This window comes from Petromyzon marinus, chromosome 4 (genome assembly GCF_048934315.1).
Source record: "Petromyzon marinus isolate PM22_M1 ecotype Great Lakes invasive population chromosome 4, UKy_Petmar_22M1.pri1.0, whole genome shotgun sequence".
In the NCBI taxonomy this organism is placed as follows: Eukaryota; Metazoa; Chordata; class Hyperoartia; order Petromyzontiformes; family Petromyzontidae; genus Petromyzon; species Petromyzon marinus.
In genome coordinates, this window is record NC_133670.1 from 10,314,327 (window position 1) to 10,334,367 (window position 20,041).

The 20,041-nt window shown below is 39.6% G+C and overlaps 1 protein-coding gene across 3 annotated transcripts in view; it reads right to left on the reverse strand.

Moving 5' to 3' along the window:
• Positions 1-20,041, reverse strand: part of LOC116938745 (diacylglycerol kinase beta) — a 131,922-nt gene that overhangs the window by 82,041 nt on the left and 29,840 nt on the right. For all 3 annotated transcript variants that reach the window (XM_032946320.2, XM_076056136.1, XM_076056133.1), the window contains exons 3-5: positions 15,677-15,753; positions 7,055-7,220; positions 2,445-2,621 (exon numbers count right to left, since the gene is read on the reverse strand). In XM_032946320.2, the coding sequence (XP_032802211.1) occupies positions 2,445-2,621; positions 7,055-7,220; positions 15,677-15,753 (420 nt within the window). The remainder of the gene's footprint in view (positions 1-2,444; positions 2,622-7,054; positions 7,221-15,676; positions 15,754-20,041) is intronic.

Genomic DNA, 20,041 nt, shown 5'->3' on the forward strand with positions numbered 1-20,041 from the left:
AGGATTTTTCCAGTAATCTGCTAATGCTGGGGATGACAATGGGAGCATTTAATTTCAATGATCAAGCAGGTGTCATAGAAACTCAGGAAAAAACGACGTGACAAATTGCTCCATTTGTTCATTCCACAGGCCACCACACTTAACGAGGAAACATTCTTCGAAGATTAAACACAATTGACTTAAAGCTTTCGTGACTGCAGGAATTAATATTCTTTGGGTCTTTCGGTAAAGTCACGTAGAACAAAATTTTTTACCAAAAACCATGACGTTTTGATCGCAACACAAGCAATCGTCATCAGGAGGAAAAAAAGGAGGGGGAAGGCTGCTGAGGCAGACTGTTTTCAAGGTTTTGAATGGGTGTAGCCCAAGGGTCATAAACGAAGTGGGCGGGGCTAGTGATGTTAATGTCAGAAATTTGCATGTCAATGTAGGATCGGAGGGCGACTTCCACGTCGAGGGCGCGAAGGTGCCTATGTATTGTGAGAGATTAGCATGTTAATGTAGGCGTCATCAGGAGGAAAAAAGAACCGTCTTCGTGAACATAAGGCAGATCTGAAACACTGTAGGACCAATACCTCGGCCGTGGCTGATCATTGTTTTAATGCGGTGGGCTCACACGAAATTGATTTCTCCAAGACGAAGGTACTCGGCAAACCCACTGGCTATCAACAAAGATTCATTCATGAAGCCATCCATATATATAGACACAGACACAATTTCAACTGAGAAGAGGGGTACAAACTGAGCAATCATTGGAAGGACGTTATTAACCAGTTTAAGTCATAACTGGCTGTGATGTTTCCATCCTACCTTCCGATGTTAGTAGTTATTTTCGACTCTCTGATTTTACATTAACAGGTTAAATATCTCACACTAACACAGCCACCTCCACGCCCTCGACGTGGAAGTCGCCCTCCGATCTTACATTAACATGCAAATTTCTCACTTTAACATCACTAGCCCCGCCCACTTCGTTTATGACCCTTGGGCTACACCCATTTAAACCCTTTAAAACAGCCTGCCTCAGCAACTTTCCCCCTCCTTTTTTGTCCCTCCTGATGACGATCGCTTGTGTTGCGATCGAAACGTCGTTATTTTTTGGTAATTTTTTCGTTCTACGTGACTTTTCCAAAAGACCCAAAGAATACTAAAAACAATGTTCATTCATTTACCTTTCGTAACCATATTTTAAAACAATGATAATTAATATTTACAAATAAATGAGGAGCGTATCAAGACATGGCCCTCTTTATAATGTCCCCCTGGCCCTTTCAAGGTGATATAAAGAAACTGACGTATGCCCTCCAATATATAGTGCTGGCCCTGATGGTGCTCCCACAGAATTAAGTATTTTCTCCATGTAGTCTCATAATGTATACAACATTGATTCTGCGGAAGGCATCAAAGTCTAAAAAAATAGCCACATCGCATTCTTTACAACTATGCAGCCACAAAATATCGTGCTTGATTGAGATGAGGATAAAACTAAGGAGTCTTGGATTTCATGCTGAGCAGGCTCTGTCAGAAAAAGCAAGTAATTCATGTATTTCAAAGAATGCTGTAGAGGTGGATTTATGGGTGAATAAATATCTAGATTTGAAGCTTTCGTGACTGCAATGATTCATACTCTTTGGTTTTATTCGGTAAAGTCACGTAGGTAAAATAAAATAAAATCAAAGAAAACAATTAAATCACGACGTTTCGGAGGAAACACAAGCTTCCGTCTTCAGGTGGAACAGTCACAGCAGAAAATGTGTGTTAAGTACACAGCTCTGAGACGATCGGGATTGTATACAGGTTAAGGGGGGGGGGGGGGGAGGAGTCAGAAAGGGGCGTGGGTGGGTGGAAGGGCTGAGTCAAGCCGCCTTTTGTTAAGCTGCAGGGGGGTCGGGAAGAGGCTGTGGTGCCAACAAATGCGGGTAAAACCCCTTTTTGTTGTGCTGACGGGGGGGTTGGGGGGGGCAGGCGATGGCGGGCGAGTAAGCCCCATTTTTTAAAACGAAAAGATCTAAAGTTTGATATACCACCACTAAAAATTGCTGTACAATTAAAAGGCAGCTAACGTTTGACTTGATTTATAACATCTTTCCAATGAATTTTGATTTAAAGCTTTCGTGACTGCAGTAATTCATATTCTTAGTTTTTTCAACGTGACTTTACCGAAAAAACTAAGAATATCTTTCCAATGGTTGCTTAATTTGAAACCATCCTCTCGGTTGAAGTTGGAGGATGGATGTATGCTATATGAGTGAATAAATGACTGCTTGCTTAATGTAACGGAGGATTTGATAATTAAATGAATGGATTTGTAGCTATGTAAAAGAAAGAATGAACGGATGGCTGCGTGGAAGGACGATTATAAAGCTGCATTAGTGCACAGGGCAGATGTACGAACTGCAGGAGGGCTGCACAAGTGGCTATGTGAATGCTAAAATATAACTTACACTCCAGCTTGTCTTCAGGTCGGCTGCCCTCAAGCAGCGAGAGGTAGCACACAATATCCTTGAGGTGCACAGCCTGTGTCTGGCTCACATCCCCCAGAGATGCAGACTTTACAAGACTCGGTCCACCGACCCCACCGCCTTTCTGGCCAAGCCTCTTCTCACCGGCCTTGCCACTGTCTACAAAAGAAGGGTAATAGGAGAGGTGAGCCTCAATCCACAATTAAACACAGCCTGCCATGTAACACAGCACTTCACTCATACAATGCATCATATTCATCCTTAATATAAAACTCATGGCTGAGGTTAAAGGGTATAAAAAAGGATGATAAAAATAACAGGCGATATTACATTTCTGTCTTTAAAGAATATTCATAATGAGGGATTGAAATTGTTATGAGATTACATTTTGGTACACATCATGATTTAGATTGCTTTTATCGTATTACCCAAATCCAATGCATTATCTAAAGTGCACACAAGCTCACATGAAAGCTATGGCTACAATGTTATCTGCGTCGGCTATTAAGACACTTAAGTGGAGAAAAATGTTTGCAAAGGCCACGGTTTTACAGCCAAATGGACATGGTCAAATTTGCAAACATGTCTCTCATAATTGCCCCCCGCCCCCACCCCCTAATGCTGTATCACAGCTGTCTCACTATAGCTTAATGTCTCCATACGCCGGTGAAGTCTATTTATGGAATATACAGCACAATTCCTGACGTAACAACTATTGATTAGGTAAAGGTGCAGCCTGGCAAATTCTTGCTCATGCCAATGCTGGCAGAAAGAGCCTCCACTAGAGGGAGCTGTAGAGAGCTCATCTGTTGGGTAATATGGCCTCTTATTCCACACCAGCTGCTAAATGTACAAGCAAAACATGAACAAGAGCAGTCGATTTTGGAAAAGGTTGCAAGTTCAAATCCTGGCTGGGAGTCGACTCTGCCCAGAATCCCCCTGGGGTTAATGATATGAGTACCACTTTGTGGGGAAGGCAATGGCAGTTGTCCTTAAGAGAGATGTGCTCCTATCATAGGAATGAGGAATTCCCACCACCGGTTCAGAGTTGTTAATAGGAGATGAGCACCACATTCATACTCACTTGAGCAGGAAGTCACTTTTAACCAGAGGAGAATACTTTGAAGATGTTTTGAACCCATGCCTCAGACCACTGGTGATCCAGGGCAGCTGCATTGCAAGGCGTGCCCACGTTATCATCAGCGTCGCAGACTCACAATGAGGCAAGGCACACGTGAAATAAATCACGGCTCACTCGACGCACATTGATCCCTCTTATCACTCGCCCGGAACATGCTTTAATCCGACCAGTTTCCGAAAATTCATTTTTATATTAATAAAACATTTCGTCAAGTTAAAAGCTTAGCAGTGGCCTCCATGTGCTCATTCTGATTCAGTAACACATACATAAGTGCCGAACCGTGTACGGTATTTATATTGCCGTGAATTGCCCTGAAGCATTATCAGACCATGCTAAAATTGAACTGTCAGATTTGTGCAAACTGCTTCAATGGCAGGTGTGGCAAACAGCTAGTTATCCATCCTAATAATTACATAAGTTATAATTTCCATCAGCAGTATATAGGTCCCCTCACAATATTTACAATCTTCAGTGGGTATTTTTTATGATTGAGGCTGCTTTCCCAGACAGTGATACAGAATGGTTGTATCAAGTACATCTAAATTTCGATTTGAAGCTTTCGTGACTGCAAGGATTCATCTTCTTTGGTTCTTTCGGTAAAGTCACGTAGAATGAGAATAAAATAATGAATTGATAAAATAAAATAACACAATAATATTCTCACGACGTTTCGGCCACAACACAAGCGGCCTTCATCAGGTGAAGGGACGAGACTGTCTGGAGGACAGCGCTGGAGTGAAAAGCGCTGGAGTGAAAAGCGCTGTCCTCCAGACAGTCTCGTCCCTTCACCTGATGAAGGCCGCTTGTGTTGTGGCCGAAACGTCGTGAGAATATTATTGTGTTATTTTATTTTATCAATTTATTATTTTATTCTCATTCTACGTGACTTTACCGAAAGAACCAAAGAACATGTACATCTATTTTGTTGGTATTTTTGTTGACCACGGCGATATTAATTATAGTTTTTGCCATCCCTTTTAAAAACCTGGCCTCTGGCTGAGATTAATTGCCTTCACATGTGATCAGTGCTATGTAGGCACATGCGTGTTCTTGAAAGAATAAGCTCTTCACTGGCAATGCTATCGCAATAATACTAGTGTTAAGTCAGAGGGGTGTTGGTGTGTTTTAGCCTCTGGTCTGTAAGAATAATTGAACAGCAATGAGGCACAACATAAATAAGCAATGGCTACTGCTACGTTGGAAGGTTTCAATTGTTTTTATCTTTCGATTTAAAGCTTTAGTGACTGCAAGGATTCATCTTCTTTGGTTCTTTCGGTAAGGTCACGTAGAATGAGAATAAAATAATAAAATAACAATAAAATTATCACGTTGTTTCGGCCACAAAGCAACGGCCGCTTGCGTTGTGGCCGAAACGTCGTGAGAATTTTATTGTGTTATTTTATTATTTTATTCTCACTCTACGTGACCTTACCGAAAGAACCAAAGAAGATGTTTTTATCTTCTTCCAGATGACTGAATGTTACAACAATACAATGGTCGCCTGTGAGAATAATGTAACCATTTAATTGCATTATTTTCGGCCGCAATAACAATCAATGATTATAATCATAGACCTCAAATATGAATGTGAATTATGAAGTTGCTTTTGTTTTCTTGAAGTAATACCGTATTTTCATTTCAGCGTCATCAAAAAAATAAAATACAAGATGTTAGTTACTCATTGTAAACTGCAAAGCTGTGTTTGACTCAAGTAAGCGTGCAATAATATTAGACGAATATATTTATCAGTGCCATACCTACACCTCACTAAAATTGAGCCGGGATATGAACATGGATAATCACAACTAGAATTGCACGTAAGGTGTGTTTAGTTAACTGAGATATTGTCCAAATTATGAATTGTTTCCACAAACTGTATTACTACAGTGTACTTGTACGATGCAGCTCAGAAGTGAAAGGTGTTTCAACTGCACGGGTGTCCAGTGAGTCAACTCCAGTCCTCGCAGCCCCATCCATGGTACAGCTGCACAGCTTTCCGTAATTACCAACCATCAGATACATGTGATGTGAAAATGCTTCATGTGCATACAAATAGGAAATATCGGCAATTACGTAAAAGGCAGAGTGTGGAGGGGTCATGAGGAGTGGAGTTTCGAAACACTGACCAACTGCATCTTCTCAGGGAACTGAACCAGACAAGACACTTGAGTTTTCTGTTTTTGAGCTCAATACACATATATGCAGAATGGAAAGAGTGTCCACTCAATCGGCAATATTTGGTTTAGCCAATTTGATTATTTAAGCCCATTCAGTCACTGACTAACACAGAAAATCTTTGTAAAGTTTATATTTGCTTTGAATTACATCCTATTTGGCTTTGCCAGTTTAAATAAAGTGACAACATTGTATTAGAGGAGATCAATTATTATTTAAAGTGATGTACCTGCTGAGTTGAAAATTAAAATACAAGTTCTGGTACAAATGTAAGAGTTGAAAGAGTTATCTGATCCCAAATGAAAAGTAACATTTCGAGATAAGAATCTGGAAGGCGATAATATGAGTACTGCCCTGCATTTGGTTACCCAATACATATAATTCACAATACAATGACTTTGGAGAAAACAACCCTGAAATATGATGAAATTATACAAGCAGGAATGCACGCTTTTCCTGTGTCTGTAAGGTACGCTAAAAATTATTGAGACAATGTAATGAAAACAAACTTGTTGCATAAATCATTGTCTAATACCTGTTGACAGTGTTCCATAAAATAACCAAACTGACAATTGTGCTGTGAACACATCAGCTTAATTGGCATTTGTGCAAAGGAAAACCACGACTATTCGCACAGATGTGTTTGTGCGCAAAAGTGCATTAGTGTCACGTTGCATGTCTGCTTAAACAGACAATGGTGCGATAGTGGTTTGCGCACTCCAAACACGGTGACACGAGGTGTTTTCCTGGTAACAATTTTACTGATATATTTTTGATCATTAAACATTTTCAATGGGTTTTTTTTTATTGTCAAGCACTGTTTTATGTGGTTAAAACAGCAGAACTCAAAACGCAAACATTATAAAAAATCTTCTTTGGTTCTTTCGGTAAAGTCACGTAGAATGAGGTCTGTTCCTTTCACCTGAAGGAGGCCACTTGTGTTGTGGCCAAAACGTCGTGAGAATTTTATTGTGTTATTTTATTTTATTAATTTATTATTTTATTCTCATTCTACGTGACTTTACCGAAAGAACCAAAGAAGATGAATCCTTGCAGTCACGAAAGCTTTAAATCGAAAATTATAAAAAATGTAGACATACGATATTTACCCTGCATTTAACTAAATCAGGTACTTTGTATCGAATCTGAAATGTTTCATGGGGGTTATTGTAACCCCAAATAAACTCACTTATGTACCCTGTAATACCAGCCATAAGGGTGCAGAGTTGACAGATCATAAGTGAATGAAAGCATGCGTGTGTGTGCTGGCAGGTACCGGTCTCGATGATCTGTGAAGTGCTTGTACACTGCGACTGGCCCAGGGGAGCCGGGTGCCTGTCCGTGCGTGTAAATGACATGAAGAGATGTCGGCACAGCTCTTCTGGGACCTCTGCCTCTAGGTATGTCTTCATGAACAGCTTGAATCCCTCAAAGTCAATTGGCTGGACAAATGAAATTGTTAAAATGATTATCACAGACATTCATACGAGGACAAAGGGCATAGAATATGCAGACACTTTTTCCAAATATATTTTAGCACCATAAAGTGGTGTTGTTACACTTTTTTAAAAAAATACAGTGGAATTATTTAAATAATGTGAATTTTACATCAAATATGGTAATTTCCATTGAACGCATTTCTGGCTTTTACTAAACCTGCTTATTTCCCAACAAACATGTAATGTTGTTTTATGGCCGCTTTAACTGTTTTAATAGCTATTCAGCATGTATTCAAAGAGTTAAAAGTACGATAAAATACAAACAAGGATCATCTCGGCGTGACCGGCTGTAATTTTTTTTTAATGTCACATTGAATTTCCCACAGATCACCCTTCACAAACAGATGAGGCTGCCTCAATAGACCCTTGCCTCATTAAAATGAGCATGGTTCAAACTTCGATATTTCGAGAGTTTTAGCAAATTATCAACATGTGCAAATGTGCTGAGGCAGTTGCCAAACACCGTTGTAGTTGTAAAGGGAGTACAGTATTCTCTACTCACCCACCGAAAATATTAACAAGCAGTCAATATCCAATCAAGCTAACGCCTGGTTTGACTTTCCATACACCCTTTCAGTATTACAGAAGCGTTATTGACCTTCATGACACAACAATGTAAAACTGAGTGTGATATTGTGCCACGTGTTGTATTGCTTATAAGGACATTTCGATATGGCAGGTGGATGCAGGAGACAGCAGAGTAGACCGAATTCATATTCTTTGGGTCTTTCGGTAAAGTCACGTAGATAGGTTCAAAGAAAATAACAAAAATAACAAACAAAAAACTACGACGTTTCGATCACAACACAAGCGATCGTCATCAGGAGGAGAAAAAAAAACGTCGCAGTTTTTTTGTTATTTTATTGTTATTTTCTTTCAACCTATCTACGTGACTTTACCGAAAGACCCAAAGAATATGAATTTCTGCAGTCACGAAAGCTTTAAGTAAAGATTTAGACAGAATGCTGACCCATCTTTATAAGTTTCCGACTGCTGCTGAACCACCCACATGTGTGTGGGTGTTTTCGCAATGCAACAATCAGCAAAGGAGAAATGATGAATAAAAAGTGTTGACACTGCTCCACACTGGCGTCAGTACAGAAAAAAAAACGATTTCTAAATGCTACACAATAGTCACGACACAGAGCACACTTGCACATGTTTGTCACTTTTGTGGCACCTCCCTTATGTTTGCACTGCCCTCTTTGATTTGCGTGTGTTCATGGCTCAGTTCGACTAAAATGTAGAGCTTACCTGCACCTGTACCTAACATTTTTAAGATTACATTTGCACTGTTTTTTTTTATTCGTGTGTTTCATTTAAACAACTGTTAAATACGTAAACAAAAATGTTACGTGTGCAATATTCCTTAAGCACCGTGTGCTCGTTCTGTGCAATGTTGATGGCTTTGTTTTGTGGTTGCTGTGCTCACGCACATCCGTGTACCAAATAAAATAAACTTAATTCTCAGTTAAGCTCTCTGGATAAATACGGTACACACCAGCATTTAAACACCACGAAGGTAAAAAAAAACTAATATACATACAATCAGATATACACTGAGGAGAGCTGCATGAAGCTTCATCTATTAAAAATAGATAAAATTTTATCAAAATACATTGGACAAAGGTACAGCCCTGAAACTGCTTGTTCATGCCACTGCTGGCCAAGTAACCGCACTTTTTTCATGTCTCTTGCTCTTTGCCCCCTGTACCGTTCCAATTCTGCTGTAATGTGTACTGATGCCTACTTTATTGAGTGCGATATTGGCACATAAAATAAGCATTGATTGAGTGACTTTACTCCACCACATACAACTTGCCAATCGACGAACTGCGGGTGCACTCATTTATATTTTTGAAGGGGAAGGGTAGAATTTTTGAAACTGCGTAAAGGAATCTTAGAAAGTTGCACCATTTTCTAATCTGCCTCAACCGGAAGATTAACCAAACACTGGCAACCTCTGGATTGCAAGTCCAGTATGCTCACCAGTACACCATGACAGGGTCCCATAAATAGACTGAGTCCAAAATAGACTGACAATGCAAAGAATTTTCCAGTCTGCAAGAGTATCAGAGGAGAAAGAGAAACGCTACATTCTACAACAAAAAAACATGATATTGATTAGGAAAAGGCAATACCGTAGAACTGAACCAGTGGGAGCGGGGAGAGGCAGATGAGGAAGGAGATGTAGTGATGGAGATGAACATGAGAACAACAGAAGTATGCAGGAGAGGGAGTCATGGATTTTGAAGCGAATGAGAGAGATTCTGTTGTTTTTTAGCTAATGCTCTGGTGAGTAGGAAGACGGTGAGTGATTTAATGAGATCTCTTTTACATTATGAAACCTCCTTTGCCAGTAACAAGATATAGTAATAGGTTTAACCCTTTTAACTGGCACAAAAACTGACACCTTTATTCAAGGCATCATGTTTGCAATAACCACAACACAAGCAGTCAAAATGCAAACAAAAGAGACAACTCTGATAATAATATGCACTGTCCTTGAATTTGATTGGTCCACACCCGAGACGGCTTTTCTTAGAGCCTAGTCTCCACTGGTGTTGGACCAGATGACGCCAAAAGGTGGTCCAACACCAGTGGAGACTAGGCTCTAAGAAAAGCCGTCTCGGGTGTGGACCAATCAAATTCAAGGACAGTGCATATTATTATCAGAGTTGTCTCTTTTGTTTGCATTTTGACTGCTTTTGTTGTGGTTATTGCAAACATGATGCCTTGAATAAAGGTGTCAGTTTTTTGTGCCAGTTAAAAGGGTAAAACCTATTACTATAACGAGATCTCTTTTGTTTAAGCAACCATGAAAGAGCATTTTTACAGGATTTTAACCCAAGTTAAAAGATGGATATGTAACGCTCACGGACAACAGCGTTGTGGTAATTATTGGAAACAAATTACATTGTTGTAGAACAATGTAATATAAAAGTGTGTTTAAATGATCACGACTCATACATTCGCGTATTAGAGATTTAGCAAATATAAAAAATGCGGGACATGCTAAGGCAGAGCATGAAAGCACTTACCATTTGTTTAAGTGCTATTCACAGTATCTAGGGAATCACATGGCCGTGCACAGTTCCAAATGAAGACACCATCCTATAGGTGTTCTACAAACAAGTTATCAATACACTTTTTACCAGCTTCCCAGTGACGCGTGATAAAGGTGCTAACTTAGTTCGACCAGACACCATTATCACTTCTATCTCTCGCCCCGTATGCAGTAAACAAGCTAAAGGTGCAGCCCTGCAATTTCTTTCTCGTACCCCTGCCGGCGTAAGGGTCTTCATTACAGGGGATTCTAAAGGGCACCCACGAGAGAGTATATTGGCCTACGTCTTGGAAGAAGATGTGATTACCCCCACACAACACAGACTTTTCTCCCAGCCGCACGCAAACCTATTATTACTGCCGGGCGGAATTAAGAAACGTGTCCATTGTTTCAACTGCCGAGAGATTGAACAGGCGACCTTTGGATTTAAAGTCCAGTGTCCTCACCAGTACACCATGGCAACATATGTTGCATGCAGTAAATGTCCGTGGAGTAAAATCAACATATTTCCTTAAAATTGAACATCTCCAATATGAGTATGGGCAATGCCATTGTTTTCATGTTTGAGCTCTTTATTTGGAAGGTTGACTTATAGAATTATGATGCTTGGCAATATATAGCCCTTGTGTCGAATGTGATGGAAGATGATTTATAACAAGACAGTTTTTCAATGATAGCACTGAGTTGTGTTTATTGGCTCAGGACTGTACACACTCAATCCTTCATTGGGCATCGCAGGGGGTGCTTTTTGGGTACAATCTGTGCAAGCGGTAAGCTATGTACACTTAACAGCAATCCATAAAAGGCTTTCATAAAGAAACCCTCACTCTATTATAGGCTTAAAATAACCTAAAAATGGCAGTGAGTCATCAGTGTGAAAGGATCATAAGGACAGAGCGAATTTTGTGTGGTTTCGTCATTTCTGAAAGGACTATATTATCACACAGGACCATAACTGGAGTGTGACTCTCATATGGAAAGTGCGAATAAGCAAGGCCCTGTTTTCAAACACTTGACGACGTATTGTGCACACAGGGGGCTAGCAGACACCGTGCCCAGCTGCCTTCACTCCAGTGGCAGGGTTAACGCAACTGGTGCTTGTGGCGTGGGGCTTCGACGTGAAGAAGGCGTACAGAAGAAGCACATTTTAACTGCTACTCGTGGTCGTGCCTCACAATAGCAAAACCTGACCTTTAAGGCCATTATTCATGACAGGCACATCCACCCGAGTGTTCATCTAAATATGTGAGGTGCTTTCATATATGCACACCTGGTTGAACATGTGTAAATGTGTAAACGTAGATTGGCAAATCAATATCCACACTTGTACAGCAATGCATTAATATACATTTCTAAACACTGGAAAATTACATCTAAACAAACTGTATAATTATATAGATGAAAATATACCTCCTGCCAGAATTGCTATCGCCCACATTAGGGCAATGCAGGTGTGAGCATGACTCCATGGATATATGTGTATGAATAATATCCCTAGATTGGGTGTACATATAGTGGTGTTTGCGTTTCTGTAAAATGAATAAATTGCAGTTGCCTTGTTACGTGCATGCCTGGTGTATTCATTGAAAAGAAAAGGCGATTGTGATTGCGTATGCTAACATTTTCATTCATCTATACAAATATTGTAACTTACTTCACATGTTAAATACTTAACCAATAAAATATTGTAAAAGTGTCATCATCATCATCCACTCTATATTCTATACTGATGGATGAAGACCTCCTCACATTATGTAGGTCATGTTGGAGCAATACTGGATGGATGCCCCTCTCCAGTATAGCTCCTCGGGCCTCCAAGGCCCACAAAATATTTTGGCCACATGAAGAAAGTGTCCCATTGAAGACGTGGAAAAAAGTATTTGTCTTCGAATTTATAAAGCATACATCGCACAGCAACTCTACAAAACACTTGGGAAATGTTTTCTTTAATTGTGGTAATTTGTGCAAGCAGCTGATGATAACCTTAGGCCACGAAGCATTATTGTACACAATGTCCTATTTGTTATAATATTTTGTCAATGTCGAGATTATTTACAGTTAACTATATGACCATCCGTGAACAATAGTGTCAGGTGGATATCTTTCCAGGCCATTTAAGTAACATTTATATTTATGATTATACCTTCTGTGCATTCTATCAAATTTTGCAAAGAGTGTAATTTCCCCTAAAATAATGTTCATATAAATTAATATATATTGCATGTAGACATTGTCACGTTAATACAACAGAATATGAAAGTGTACATCTCACGCACGGGAAATAGCTCGCCGTGAGCTCATACTTATTGGCAGGGTATGATTTGATGTTCTAAGTGTGCACACATTTACCAGTAGAAATTAATATAGCCACATGTATCAAATACGAGGCACATCTGTAGCTCATTGTGTTAGCCATTCAGTTGATATTAATGGGAGACCATCATTACTGTGTAGGAGGTCCTTTGAGGGCAAGGCTCAATATTTCCAGCAGGCTTCATTTGTGAATGGGGATTTTTCATGATAGGGGGCTTGGAAGGCGGCTGGGGGGGGCAATGGGTGCATTCATTGGTGTGTTCAATATTCAGTGAGATATACCAGGATAGGAAACTGGAATAAGAGCTTATATAGTTGTAGACAGAGAAAAGGCCAAATGTCAATCCATGAGATATAAAAGTATACGTCAAGCCATAAGGCTTGAATCCAATGAGGCCAGCCCTGCATGTCATGCTGGATACACACCACTGTGCAAAAACAATGCATTGTTTTATGATTTTGTATTAGTAAATAGTAAACAGATTTTGTACACTATGTTGAACCCCACCAACGATATTTCATGCAGCTGTGGTCCTAAGAATAGATGCCCCCAGCATTCTAAAGCAGGCTTCCACAATTGCAATATATGCACAACCAGCTGAACACGACCTAGCTTCCAGGTAAGACCACTCTGTGGAAGGCTACACTTTTTATGGAGGCAGCAGATTGCAATAACTCTATCATCAAAGCATGTTATATGCTGTAAATGTTATTTGATGTAAATTGGATGGGATAAATATAGTTTGTGAGCCATTTGAAAGTGGTAGGCCTCATGTGGCTGTGGGCCATATGAAACAAAGTGATATGGGTCATCTATGGCCTACGGGTGCCAAAAGGTCCCCTCTCCTACTTGGGAAAATGCTATGATGTCAGACGTGTCATCAGAGCTACGGCCTTATCGCAAATGTTATCCTTTTGTATTTTTTTAGAATGTCATCACTTGTCTTGAACTATTTATAGGTTTTGTCAAAAGCTAAGAATTATGGTAAAGTAGGCAGCTTTGTTTATGTTATTACTCAATGCCATTACTGTTGAGGCTAATTTATGGACTGTAAAAGCTCCTCCTCAATGAAATGCATTCCATGGTGAACTTTAAATGCAAGCCTCCACATGCCCCACCCTGCATGTAATTAAGCCTTGCTTATGCATCCGATGCTCCACACCATCACTCATTGCAAATGAGGAATGACATGTCCAGAGGTGTTATCATGGAATATTGAATCCAACTAAACACAGCTAGAAGAAGTGAATACTAACAATGCATCTTAAATGTCATAAAATTGACAAAAATACTGTTTAGTACGAGAAGGAGGCGACTAATTCCATTGTCAGGACATTGATCCAGTCCTACTAAGGTCTTGGATACGAGCCACAAGTGGCTACTTGAGATGAAAGATAAAGGTTCAAAGATGTGAAATTTGTTTAGTCTCAGTTCAGTCACCAACAGGTGTAGAAACAGGCAAAGAAGTGCGCCATTGAACCTCTTGTTTATCCCCATTGTGAAAGCTCACACATCTAAAATTATTACTCACGCACATGGTGAAAGAGCACAGTCAGCTGGCAGGAAGGACCAATTATAAGACACTGATTAAGGCTGATGATTTCACTTCCGGGTCATGTACTAGTTCTATACCTGGTTACACATTCTGCAGAGGGCATCTAAATTTAAAACGCTTTGCCCTGTAATTATACATGAGCGATTGATCATTTGGATTGAGTAACTAAAGAAGGCAAAGGAAACACATTTGAAATCTAACATTTAAAAAAACGTTCTCTGAAAAAACATAGATACCATGGATTTAGTTTAGCTTCGCCAAGAATAAAATCCGATTCTAAATTACAGAGTTGTTGCTTCCTTCTCAATAGAAGAAAAAAGGATGACTCAATGACAACAGAGAAGCAAATTTATGCCTGTGCTTTTCACTGCGTGCATGCAATGGTTGGTTTCATGCCAAATTTGAAAACATTAGCATAGTGTTCTAAAAGGGAGAAAAATGGTCTCTTGCTGAACAAGCTGTGTGAATAACAAATGTAACCACAGGAGTAATTATATTAAAATAAAACATATGCTCCAGTGTTTTGAAGGGAAGGTGTATTGTTCTATATGTTCAATTATAAAATCCTATTTTGCAATGAGCAACATTTTCTACGACCTCTTAATAAGTATTTGTCTGCATGCAGGTATCGAAAAATGATGTGCTCTAACTGCTGCAAATTACATTTAACTCGAATGGAATTGCATGATTATTCACTATGTAATGCTCTGAACTTCAAACCTCATGCTGCCTGCTTTTGAACTAAACGCACATATTGTAATGTTTTTTTTAAATGTTGTACTTAATGTATATATAAAATTGTATACATACTTTTATTTAAGCACAAGTGTAAAAAAAGAAACATTTCCTCTGCGAGGCTTTGTCTTTTTTCATCACATTTATTATTAAACAGCAGTTGCAATTCATGTACGGGGAATAATTTTCCATCACGGCGATAATAGGCTACATGGACACAAATGTATTTTCCTCAATCATGAAGTTCGGTGCAAAAGCACGACCTAATCAAAAGGATGCATCTTCGCTCATTTCAAGGTAGCAGCAGTAAACAACATGCATCATGGCAGATACAGTGCTATTACACGGATGATTGAGTGAGCATTACATTGCCTGGAACACCCATGCAGTGCTCTATAGCTCTAACCATCATAATTTTAAGTCTGCATAAGCAACTTACCATAAAATACAATATTTGTCCTATGTGACTGCTGAAAGTGCAGGTTTATGCAGAATCGAAACGTCAAAATTCATAGGATATTTTTTTTATATATCCAACTGGAATTGCAACAAGATATTTAGAAGTGAGGATAACCACAAAAACCAAGCCATGGTCAATTTATATCGAGATCAGACATTGGCACCGGCTGGCTAATCTCATCTCATTTTTCCCTGAAAAAGCACGTAGGCGGTAATCGCAATTGCAATGAGCACGGTTCAACCAAAATAATGACCCGCGGAGAGATTACCTGCTCGGGGTCATACTTGGAAAGGATTCCACCCTCCCGGAACTCCCCAAGGACATCCTTCACTTTCTTGTTGGTATCTGTGGGAGACAACAGAAGACACTCAGCAACACACCGGTTGACACAGAGGCTATCTACGTCCTTTTTGAAGCAAAGCAGACGAAAAAGGTAATAATTCTCTCAGTCAGTTTGTTGCTTCTTTGGTCACATTGAAGGGGCACCCCTCAAATCCTTGCTGGAAATTTTGTAAAAAAAAAAGATTAAAAGCACCTGGCCTTTGTACAATGTGAAGGTCTTGAGGGAATTCTGGATGCTGACCATATTTGTAAGGAGTTATAACTACACTCCTTGATATTACTGCACACCCTCCTATTATGCATTACATTCACACACACAACAACAACACTTAGGCGTATTATTTTTACGCCTCGAGGAATAAAAACCTTGTGGCACACAAGTGCATGCTAAAGTGGAATGTAAGCTACTTTCACCTTGAGAATGTAAAATCAATGTTATGTGACCAGAGATCACAAAGGTGAAACTACAGCTCAGGTCTGACAAAGAGATATTGTATCGTAATGTGTTCTCAGCGGGATTTATGAAAAAGATTTCATTGATTGTGTAGCATGGACTTCTGAGACCCACTTTAAACTGAAAATGCCAATTGTTTTCCCTTGTCATTTGAAGAATATTTTTTCTTGGTGGAACAGTTTGAATGAAAATAATGAACATAATGAACATGCATATTCTTAGCTGGAAAATAAGTATATTTATATATATTTTATTATTTTATTGTTTCTCTTCAACGTGACTTTACCGAAAGAGCTAAGAATATGAATTACTGCAGTCACGAAATCTTTAAATAAAAAAATGAACATGCAGCCTAAATATTAAACAATGTACACAGTATTTGGCATTATTAATCAATTACAGAATTTATGTGTGCCTTGTCTCACAAAAGGCATGTGAATACAGGAAACTATGTCGGCATTGGCAGTTTGAATGTTTAATGAAAACACCACGTGACTTATGCAACATCAATTCTGGTTCATGTCCCCAAATTCTGAAATGCCTGGTTAAACATGTGATTCATATTTAATTTTAAATCGACCAGTAGAAGAAAACATGTATTTTACAAAAAATATAAAAGATGGATAAAACTTGGCTTAATTTTGTTATTCACTTGACAATAAGCAATGGCTAAAAACATGACACTAAAGTAAAGACCATTAGGTGTAAGCAACACAATCACGAATGAGTGTTTCAAAGTTATGGTTCATAGACCAAAACATTATTCCAATTATCCAATTCGTTTGTATGCCATATTGTATTCTGTTAATGTAAAAAATACAATCCTTTAAACAGTTGGTGGCTGGGAATTTGAATACAGTATATGCATGTCTATAGCCATTGCGCTGATAATACACACTGAACAGCCCATTAGAGTGCATGTTTACTTCTGTCAATGACTATGCAAAGGCAATATTGAGTAGAAGCATCATAATTAAATGAGAACAATGGGTGATTGGGGCATTTACTTGTTTTGCCTGCCATAGAAATCGATATCAAAACCCAGTTAATCTGTTTGCATACCATATATTGGCAAGATTAAAATCATAAATACAGTGAGGGGAAAAAGTATTTGATCCCCTGCTGATTTGTACGTTTGCCCACTGACAAAGAAATGATCAGTCTATAATTTTAATGGTAGGTTTATTTGAACAGTGAGAGATGGAATAACAAAAAAATCCAGAAAAACGCATGTCAAAAATGTTATGAATTGATTTGCATTTTAATGAGGGAAATAAGCATTTGACTCGTCTGCAAAACATGACTTAGTACTTGGTGGCAAAACCCTTGTTGGCAATCACAGAGGTAAAACGTTTCTTGTAGTTGGCCACCAGGTTTGCACACGTCTCAGGAGGGATTTTGTCCCACTCCTCTTTGCAGATCTTCTCCAAGTCATTAAGGGTTCGAGGCTGACGTTTGGCAACTCGAACCTTCAGCTCCCTCCACAGATTTTCTATGGGATTAAGGTCTGGAGACTGGCTAGGCCACTCCAGGACCTTAATGTGCTTCTTCTTGAGCCACTCCTTTGTTGCCTTGGCCGTGTGTTTTGGGTCATTGTCATACTGGAATACCCATCCACGACCCATTTTCAATGCCCTGGCTGAGGGAAGAAGGTTCTCACCCAAGATTTGACGGTACATGGCCCCGTCCATCGTCCCTTTGATGCAGTGAAGTTGTCCTGTCCCCTTAGCAGAAAAACACCCCCAAAGCATAATGTTTGCACCTCCATGTTTGACGGTGGGGATGGTGTTCTTGGGGTCATAGGCAGCATTTCTCCTCCTCCAAACACGGCGAGTTGAGTTGATGCCAAAGAGCTCCATTTTGGTCTCATCTAACCACAACACTTTCACCCAGTTGTCCTCTGTTTCATTCAGATGTTAATTGGCAAACTTCAGACGGGCATGTATATGTGCTTTCTTGAGCAGGGGGACCTTGCGGGCACTGCAGGATTTGAGTCCTTCACGGCGTAGTGTGTTTTATTGGTGACTATGGTCCCAGCTGCCTTGAGATCATTGACAAGATCCTCCCGTGTTGTTCTGGGCTGATTCCTCGCCGTTCTCATGATCATTGCAACTCCACGAGGTGAGATCTTGCATGGAGCCCCAGGCCGAGGGAGATTGACAGTTATTTTGTGTTTCTTCCATTTGCAAATAATGGCACCAACTGTTGTCACCTTCTCACCAAGCCACTTGGCAATGGTCTTGTGGCCCATTCCAGCCTTGTGTTGGTCTACAATCTTGTCCCTGACATCCTTGGAGAGCTTTTTGGTCTTGGCCATGGTGGAGAGTTTGGAATCTGATTGATTGCTTCTGTGGACAGGTGCCTTTTATACAGGTAGCAAGCTGAGATTAGGAGCACTCCCTTTACAAGTGTGCTCCTAATCTCAGCTCGTTACCTGTATAAAGACACCTGGGAGCCAGAAATCTTTCTGATTGAGAGGGGGTCAAATACTTATTTCCCTCATTAAAATGCAAATCAATTGATAGCATTTTTGACATGCGTTTTTCTGGATTTTTTGTTGTTATTCTGCCTCTCACTGTTCAAATAAACCTACTATTAAAATTATAGACTGATCATTTCTTTGTCAGTGGGCAAACGTACAAAATCAGCAGGGGATCAAATACTTTTTTCCCTCACTATACATCAATATTGGAAACATGCCAGTGGTGTCATATATTAAGAACATTTCTACGAGGAAAACTAATTCCAATTGTTTACAAACAAGCAACATCATTATTTTGTAATTTAAACATATTATGAAATGCAGTTAGATTCCACTATATATATACAAGTTTGGGGATTGTGAGGTGGGGAAGGAAGTGTGGATGAACTCCCACTACACTCACAAATATCGTTACATCATTCACACCGCTAAAGTGAATGATACATTTTTGCTACAATTGACAAGCTTTTCAAGTTTCCTCCCAACTTTCATGTGACAATGCATTGCTGCAAGGACCATCTTGTACCTTCGGAAAGTGTACCCTTGTGAGAACACCAAAATCCACATGAGCAGAATAACGTTTTACACCTCTCCTCCCCCCCCCCCCCCCCCCCCATTGCACAGTTGTGACCCGTTTCACCACTGATGACGTGATAACCCAGTGGACATTCCGTTGCCTCCACTCTTCCACCAACCTGCCAATTCAGTCAGCCGTGTGGAACTAACCCATTGGGGGGACCCTCTTTAAAATTAAAAAGTGAAATGGCAGTAGAGAGATATTTTGAGACAAGAGAATAGAGATGCAGACAAGATAGAGAGTAATAATTTAGGTTTAATGTTAATCATCTTGCTATGTTTGTTAGGATTTAAATTTGAGCTGATATTTGATGCATTCCAATTTTTTACGACTGCGTAGCTCCTTGAGCAACTTGGGCCCTTATATGCTTGCTGAGGGTTGCCTGAGCCCTTAGCCCCTGCCTCTACTGGTACGTCCAACATTGGTCATAAAGCAATTTTTTTCTTTCCATGTACAGTGAAAGCTGATCATAAAAGATAACTTCTTATTCCTGGGTTTAATTCCCTTGTGGGTGCGCATAAATATCCCAAACACACTTTGTGCAGGATAAATAGGTCACTATATGTGAGTGGTAGAGCCAACATAACTATCCAAAAAAGGTAATTACTCACTCCATGAATAGAATAGCACTTTTCCAAGTAATGGTGGAGCGGATACAATAAAGGCAACTATGAGAAACAGTATGCAGAGTTTTAATAAAGAACACAATAACAGAACGCATTACAATTTTAATGGTTCCATAGAGGCGCACACACTGTTATAGGGAGTCAACAGTATT